Here is an 8,909-nt window from a genome sequence, read left to right as displayed (position 1 = left end):
GAGGGTGTAAATCCTTACGGGAGTAGAAAGCCTCATCTTTCTCCCGCGGAGCGGCTGGTAGTTTCGAACCGCTGACCTTTAGGTTCGCAGCCCGATTCATAACCACTACGCTACAAGCCTAAACGGCCACCCACAAGATCTTACTCTTCCCCCAAGCAGTCCCTAATCACGCCATTCCAGACTAATGTCTAGTCCTACAGTATCTCTTTGCTCATTCAGAAAACCTCCATTTCCTCCCAGGTGCAAGTATCCCTTAACCAGGTGCCAGTGACTTGGGTTTGGCGACTGAATGCACACATGATTGGGGATTTCAGGCAGTGGGGACAGGAAGCGAAGGGTCTGTGTGTGCATGTGGGCCCAGAAATGGGCAGCAAGTGGAGAAAGGGCTGGAGGCGGGCCCATTGGTTCCTCACTCTGGTGATTGAGAGTGTGGACTGGAAAAGAGTGGGAAATGTGTGTTTTCTCCAGGGCTTGGCTTCCAACCTGTACCATCCCCATCACACAGGAAGGCGGTGAATGTTTCCTTCACCTCCAGGACTTCCAGTCTCACCCCCCCCTCCAGCACTCTCACCTTTCCGCCACCGACAGTACCCAGGCGGTGGTGAGCCAGAGGCCCAGCGTGAGGCCCAGCAGCAGGCGACCGGGATGCGTGTTCATGTACAGTTTGGCCACGAACCAGTGGCGAAAGCGGACTTGGTTGAGGGCACCGATGCTGCGGTAGGACGCGTTGAGCAGGACGCCGCTCCGCAGAAGCACGGCGCGGGGCACCAGGTAGAGGCGTAGAAGCATGGCCAACGACAACAGCGCCTCCTCTTGGTCCAGAAAACCCGGACAGGTCTGCACCGTCCCGCGCAGCGCGCCCGCGCCCTGCGCGCACGACGGTCCCCGCACGGGCGCCGGGTGCAGCCCGCACACCGCCAGCTCCAGCACGATCTGCGCCACCTGCCGCCCTGTCACCGCCACGCGCCAGTCCCGGAGCCCGTTGTCGGTCATGAACAGCTGCGGGGAGGGAGCCGACAGGGAGCGGGGGTTAGGCCAAGTCCTGGCAACGGCCCTCCCCTCTGCACCGCGAGATAAGGGGGGCGCGTCCGTTTAGTCTGACCCGAGGAGGGAGCTAGCAAGGGGCAAGGAGGTTGAGGGAAGGGTGGGGCAAGGTCTAACATCTCTCTGTGCTTCTTGCCCCTCAAGTTTCAGTCCACTTCCAGAACTAATATTTGTTGAGGACTTGGAGTGCACCACATAGACAGACCACCCCCTCACCCCACCCTGCCGTCTTAAGTGGCCCCGCTTACGTCTGTCTTTTGGAGTATGCGTAGTCATTGCAATGATAATAATATGTATTCGCAATAACAATAGCTGGCCAGACCAATGTGTATTCTCACCCTTTTACAAGCCAGGACTCAGTGAACGTCACAACACTATGAGATTATGAATCTTACTCCCATTTTACAGAGAAAGAAACTGAGACTCAGAGAGGTGAAGGGATTTGCTCGGGGGGGCCCCTCAATTGGGCAGCAGCTACAATCCCAGGTTATTTAACTGCTCAAATCATTGTTATTAATTAACAATGTTATTAATGATAATAACAACGTATACTCCTTATGTACCAAGTATTGCAGTGAGTTTACCACACCTCATATAGGGATAGGGGATAGGGAGAAAGGATGGGTCAACAGGATATGGGGAGATGCGGAAGGGCTGTAGGGGATGAGGAGCTGAATGTCTGGGGAGGCTGAGGGGAAAGGACTATGGGTGGGACGTAGTCTCATAATTCTAAGGGGAGATTGGCAGAGAGAGGTAGCTGGGATCTTAGGCTGCTTGGGTATGGGAATGGTGAGGAACCAGGGATGAAGGATAGGAATCTGAGAGGTGGGTCCTGAAGTGAGGTTCCTGGGGGGACTTGTGGAGCGGTCCCTGGAGTAGAATCAGGGAGATGGAGAAGCTGGAAGGGCTGAACAGGGTAAAAAGGAGGCTGGGAGCTGCAGGTGCAGGAAGGCTGGGGCTGCTCCAGGTGCGTCTGTCTGTCTGTCTGTCTGTCTGGGGTTCATCCCATCCTGATGGGGGAGGGTGTGGACACATCTCAGGGTGGAGGAGCCTCATTACTCAGCCCAGGAGGAGGAGGAGGGTGGAAAGTGTGAGCTGACAGGGTGTGGTGGGGGCTGGAGGGAGTGAGGAAGGGGCTTAGAGGCACGGTTTGTCCTACCTGGACCTCTTTGGCGTGAAAGGCCACGATAAGGCAAAGGAGTAAGAAGGTAGACGTGCTGATCATACATTTAACCAGGAACAGGTAGAGCGCACACTGTTGGGGACAGATAGCAACAAGGGATGAGCTTCCGGCTCCCTTCAAAACCTCCAACAGTCTCAAGTCCCAATTTCCCAGCCCCATCTAAGGAACTCTGGTAGCGTAATGGTTGTGAATAGGGTTGCTAACCTCAAGGTCAGCAGTTCGAAACTACCAGCTGTTCCGCAGTAGAAAGATGAGGCTTTCACTATGAGTGGGAACCGACTCCACAGTAGTCAACAACAGCCCATCTAAACCAGTTCCTCACGATGTCTCAGTTCTGGGAACATCAAAAAACCATCATCTGGTGCCCAGGAGAAGTAAACTTTTCTTTTCCCAGTGGACAATCCTATTCCGGATGCCTGTGTCCACCATCCTCCTCCCCTCTCTTCCTAAAACCTTTACCTCTGAAGGGAATTCTTGAAAACACTCATTCCTTCTTAACTCCCCAGTCTCTTTTCCCACCCAAAAGAGTTGCTCAGCCCTGATGGTGTAGGGATGGGGGTATCTAGAAACAGACATCTGGCCTCAGAGATGGCCCTCTCCCCTTCCTTTCCTGCCCTGGAAACCAACTTCAACTCCCCCCAACCCACCCAATTCCAGAAGAACCTAGAACTATCATTCAGTCCCCAAAGGAGTGATATCCTGCTCTGAGTCCCTGGGATGCTGGCCCCAGCTCAGAGAGGGCCCCCAGTTCTGCCCCCTATGTCTCTTCCCCTCCCTCTGGCCCTCTCTCCTGGCTCTAAGCCCAGGGCAGATTTGGCCGGAAGCAAAGGGCTTCCAGAAACCATGAAGAAGTATTTTTTTTCCTCTCTTTGTGTGGCAATACCAAGGAAGAATCTAGACTTCTGGAAGGAGAGATTTAGTGGGACTGGGATGCCTTAATTCCCTAGGAAGGAGTGGGGGTGTCCCTGCCTAGGGGTGTTGTCAGGGTGAGGAGGCCACCTGGGTTCCCATGCTGAGCCAGGCACCTGTTTCTCCTAAGAAGGATGCCAGCTCCCCCAGCCTGCCCAGGGCCTCGCCTCTGAGGAGGGGAAGAGGGCCAGTTTCCTGTTCTGGGGGGAAGGGCTGCCCTCTGCCCCCTAAGCTAAACAATGGTGCTGTTGTCCTTAGCTCTCTTCCACCTCCTTCATCCTTCTCTGGTTCCCCCTTTCTCCATCTCTCTCTTTAGTCTGTCCCAACCTTCACCCCACTAAACACAATCACTGCCCATGCAATTCACTTCTTTGTGGTGGTCTTGTCTTTTCCAGTTCCTCTGCCCTCAAATTTGGGGCCTGTCTGCACTTTGGCCCCTACTTCTGCCTCTGAATTTTCCTGGTCTCTCGGGGAAGTTTCTGCTTTTCTTGATTTGGTTTCGAATATTTCTTCACTGGTAGGTTTTATGGCCTCTTCTTTCTCTATTGATCTTTCTCTCCATCTCTTTCTGCCTCTGTCTCTCTGTGTCTCTGCCTCTCTATATGTCTCTTTATTCCTTTCCCTCCACTCAACTGGTGCCAGTCTCCGTGTGTGCCCCTAGGATTTGGCCTATGGCTCCCCTCCAGCCCTTCTCCTTGGGGGAGCAGGTGTTGGGGTCCCTGCACAATGAGTCTGTGAGGCTGAGATGGAGGTGAGGAGAGGACATGGATATTATCTAAGCAGCCCTTGAGAGGGGGGCTGAGTTGATTCTGACTCATAGTGACCCTATATTACAGAGTACAACTATCCCATAGGGTTCCCAAGGCTATAAATCTTGATGGGAACAGAAAGCCTCATCTTTCTCCCATGGAGCAGCTGGTGAGTTTGAACCAACAACCTTAAGGCTAGCAGATCAATGTTTAACCTACTGCACAAGGACTCCTAGGAGGACCCTTGGTGGTGGTGGTGGTTACGTGCCGTGGAGTCGGTTCCGACCCATAGTGACCTTCTACAGGGTTTCTGAGGCTGTAAATCTTTACGGGAGCAGAAAGCCTCATCTTTCTCCCACGGAACAGCTGGTAGTTTCGAACTGCTGACCTTAAGATTCACAGCCTGATTTGTAACCACTACAAATCATGCATTTCAACTCTTGCCCCGGCCTACAGATGGGAAAACTGAATCTCAGGGAGCTGTATCCATGGTCCTAGTGGGAGAAGTGGTGGTCCCTCGCAGGTAGTGGAGGGAAGGAAGAAATGAGAGGGGAGAAGGGGGGAGGTCAGGGATGGGGTGGGAATTGTGCCCCCACCACATGAGTCGGGGCGGGAACTGAGCGTGGGAGCGGCTGGTAGGCCCCAGTCCATGTTTCCTGTTGGCAAGGACTTCAGCAGTTCCACCCCCACCCCCCCAGGGCCCAGATGCCCTCGCCTTGGCCAGCCTGGTCAGAGGAAGCTGGCCTGCCCTGACCTCCTTGTGACACTTCAGAGCTGGCTGCCTCCCCCACCCCCAAATCCTGCTTAAGCCTCCGTTCCCCAGAAACCCTTCAAACTAGGGCCTCCTCCATCCCAATTCTCCACCCTCACCTCACTCAGGTATGCCTGACCCCTTGAAATCCTGATTCTTATCTTTGGCCTCAGTTTGCTCCCACCACTGCCCTGACCAGAGTTGGAACATGCTGCCACCTGTTGACACCAGCCACCTTTTCTTCCCTACTTATTACCTGCCTTTTTCTTCCCTACTTATCACCATTCACACAGTCAGCTCCCTCATCCCCAAAGACCCTCTGAAACCCCTCCTCCTTCAGACCCAGGAGTCCAGGGTACTAGAAACTTTCCTCTTCATTATTTCCCAAACTAGGGAAAGCTGAACTCCTTAATGTTGGAGACCAGAGGAGGTGAGTTTATTTTCCATTTTCCACCTCCACCCCCAGCCAGATTTTTCTGGGCTCTGCCCTTTGCTGCCCAGGCAATGGGTAAACTTTAGAGTTTAGATAAGGACCCAGAAACCTCCGCCTACAAGACTGGAAGAAATTACTCTTTTTTTCCCACCCTCCCTTCACCAAACCTGGGCTTCTTTTTCCTTAATCCATTCTTGGGACCCTCCAGACTTCAGGGGGTCTGGGACTTCCAATCATCTCATGCCACCATCACCAAAGACTGAGACACTGTGGCTCTAGTCCCTTCTTATTGCAGAGCGGAGGGGCCCCAGCATATACCTTACTCAGGTCTGCAGCTCCTTCCTGTCTCAGACCCAGAAGTTCCCGCCCCCAGCCCCCTCCTGGAGTCCTGGACCCCAGCCCTTCCTCCCACCGACCTTCCAGGAATCCTGGCTCGCGGTCCCCTTCCTCCCTTAAACCCAGGATTAGGTTTTGGGATCTACATTCCCCTCTTCCGTCAGACTCCGGAGTTTGGGCCCCTCCCACTCTCCTGCCCGAGTCCCCCTCCTCTCTCAAACCCCAGAGTCCCAGGGGTTCCCAGCTCCCGCCTCCCTTCTACCTAGAGAGGTCCAGCCCCCTACTCTCTCAGACCCTGGAGCCCTGGCCCCCTCCAGTGCCCAGCGTCCGGACTCCACTTACCCGGCAGCTTCCGAACCACAGCATCTCAGCGTGCAACACCATGAGTCCGATGCCAATTCCCGCCAGCACTAGCGCCCAGCCTGCCAGCCACTTCTCCTGCTCCAGCAGGCGCTTTCGGCGCCGCAGGACCCCCAGGCCCGGCACCAGCTCCCCGGCCATGGCCCCCGGAGTCTTGGGGCTCAGCCAGTTTCCCGCCCAGGTCCCCCCACCTCGCAGCACACAAAGGGCAGCCACTGTGCCTTGCAGGTTGTCAGCCCTCGGTGCTCACTCTGGGGCTCTGGCTCTGAGGCACCGTGCAGCCCTGTGCCCTCTGAGGGTGGTGACGGCTGGGCAGGGCAGGGAGGGGCCTGGGACGCCCCTGGCCAGGGGGGAGGCTCCCCAGCCCCCCTTCCCACACCAAGGGTGTGTCTTGGGGCACAGCAAGGAAGAGGCTGTCGTCCATCCACGTGGACTCACAATGGGCTCTGTCCCACACAACGGTCTGAAGACACTGATACACACCTACCCTGGGCCACACCCAGACACCACATGACACATGGCCCTGGGTGATAAACCCTCACACACAGCCCTGCAGAAGACGGAACCGAACACACGTGGCCACACAACACAACCTCTACACAGTGACTCACAGCTCCCAACAGCTCTGAAGCCTACAGTCACACCCGGACACCACACACATGGTGTAACATACACCAACACTACTCAGCAAAAGGGCTGAGTCCCGTGGTGCTCACCGTCACCCAAATATTGTCTACACACAGGGCACTCAACACCGGCTCAACGTTCTCTGACACAACAGCCACACCCAAACATACCCATTACACAGACACAACATACCGCAGCGATCCACGGCGCTACCCAAACACCACAAACAACACATCTGCACCACAGTGCACTCACGGGGTCCCAAACATTCCACAATTGTGGAATGACTCTGACATCCATCGGCAGACACACAACATTGAGGGACATGCCCGTGGCAGCTCTCAGATGCCCAGCATATGGCAGCTCCGGGCAGCTATGCCTACAGGGTGATTCACTGCACACACTGATTCACCTAGACTCACGCTGTATCCTGCTGCACAATGAGATTCGAATCTACAGTCATAGAACAATACGAGCGGACACAGTCAGAGACCAACAATAGAGTGACACACAGAAATCCCAGCAGAACACGCCCAAGGGCAGACATTCGAATATATGTTGGCTCATCACAAGGCACACATCCCAGAGTGAACCCTGGACCACAAGTAACATGGACTTTGACGCCCAAATGCGGCACACAGAGTAAAACGTGCTCCGCAGCGTCTCTTCTGTCTCCAAGCCACAGCTGAGCACCACATACAACACCCACACTCAGCACATGTGGCTACAGAGACACAACACATACAGAGACATACAGTGACACAAAGATATACAAACGTGGTGACAAAACTACACAAATAAATGGTAACACAAAAGTACACACATATATGCTGATACAAGGAGCTCTGGTAGCGTAGTGGTTACGAATCGGGCTGCAAACCTCAAGGTCAGCAGTTCGAAACTACCAGCTGTTCCGTGGGAGAAAGATGAGGCTTTCTGCTCCCATAAAGATTTACAGCCTCGGAAACCCTGTACAGGGTCGCTATGAGTCGGAACTGACTCCACGGTACTTAACACCACCACCAAAACTCCATGAACACACAGTGACACATAACTACACAAACACACAGTAACACACAACTACATAAATATGCAATAACACACAACTACACAAACACAGAGCAACAACTACACAGCAACACACAACTACACAAATACGCAATAACACACAACTACACAAACACAGAGCAACAACTACACAGCAACACACAACTACACACACAGTAATACACAACTACACAAACACACAGCAACACACACGACTACACAAATGCACAGTAACACACAACTACACAAACACAGCAACATACAACTACACAACAGAGTAACACATAAGTACACATGACACTTACCAACACAACCTTCTGTGATCACTTCATTTTGCTAAGACAGCAGATGTGACCCACTGACCCAGCTGACATCTCGTCTTGTCACAATACCATACACAACACAGGGGGACACACTACAGCACCACATAACACGGCACCACACAAACACAACACAACACATTCAGAGTGGTAGGCAAGGGAGAGGCCCCAACATCCCATCCGATGTCACATAATTGACCCAAGGCTGCACAAGCCAGGGACACAAGAAATACAACACATGCTGATCCACACACTAGCAAGTGCAATACAGAATGCCTCGGGGTGACACCCATTGTAAAAGGGGACAGCATTAGCAGCACAGAACTCACACACAGATCTATGTCCCTGGACACTGGGACACATATCAACACCATTCCACAGCAATTCAGAGTTAACACTAAATACCTCAAGGTTGAGAGTGACTTGCACGGCATCCCACACTCTAGTGACACCAGGGGATGGGAGGGTGTCTTTTGGACCCACTTGCAGAGAAACAAACACACACACCCACCCCTCCAGTGCTCCGTGTCATGCAGGGACGTGGACCCGCCAGCCACAGGGAAATGAGACACTCACCAACAGACATGCCTGGCAACACATCAACACAACCCACACGGACACACCCAGAGACACCAAACCACACACACAGACACGCCCGGTGACAAAAAACACAACCCATGCTAGTGCCCCGCCCCAAGTCACACACATGATTTCCACTCATGGCAAGATGGGCCAAAGGGAGAGGGATGGAGACATCACACATTGCCACGGAGAAGATGCCGTTAACGTTAACGGCATCCCAGAGAGGGAATCTGGGCACCGCCTTCCTTGAGCCTCTCTCCTCCCTCCCCGGTTTCTGGGCCTCTCCTCAGACTTCCTTCCCAGTCACTCTCGCTTTGAAACCCTCTGGGTTTCTCTTTATCTCAGTCTTTGTCTCTCCTTGAGCTTTCTCTGCCTCTAAATTCCCTCCATGTCTGTCTGTCCTTGAGTCTCTATCCCTGCCTCTCTCTTTTCCTCAGTCTCCTCCATCCCTGACTGTGCTCTGTGGTTTTCCTCTCTCCCTGTGTCTGTATTTTTCACACTGATTCTGGATTTTCTCCGTCAACTCCAGGTCCTCAACTTTTCTGTGCTTGTCTGCCTTGGTTTCTTT

General features: G+C 53.5%; 1 protein-coding gene across 1 annotated transcript in view; it reads right to left on the bottom strand.

The window, feature by feature from the left end:
• Positions 1-5,997, bottom strand: part of KCNN4 (potassium intermediate/small conductance calcium-activated channel, subfamily N, member 4) — a 16,373-nt gene extending 10,376 nt beyond the window's left edge. Inside the window, exons 1-3 of the mRNA XM_006871356.1 lie at positions 5,748-5,997; positions 2,204-2,299; positions 572-999 (exon numbers count right to left, since the gene is read on the bottom strand). Of these exons, the coding sequence (XP_006871418.1) occupies positions 572-999; positions 2,204-2,299; positions 5,748-5,906 (683 nt within the window). The 5' untranslated portion in view covers positions 5,907-5,997. The remainder of the gene's footprint in view (positions 1-571; positions 1,000-2,203; positions 2,300-5,747) is intronic.
• Between the last annotated feature and the right edge of the window lie 2,912 nt (positions 5,998-8,909).

Source organism: Chrysochloris asiatica, unplaced genomic scaffold, assembly GCF_000296735.1.
Source record: "Chrysochloris asiatica unplaced genomic scaffold, ChrAsi1.0 scaffold00168, whole genome shotgun sequence".
Taxonomy (NCBI): domain Eukaryota; kingdom Metazoa; phylum Chordata; class Mammalia; order Afrosoricida; family Chrysochloridae; genus Chrysochloris; species Chrysochloris asiatica.
The sequence above is the reverse complement of the archived record's forward strand: the minus strand, read 5'-3'. Positions and strand labels throughout refer to the sequence as shown.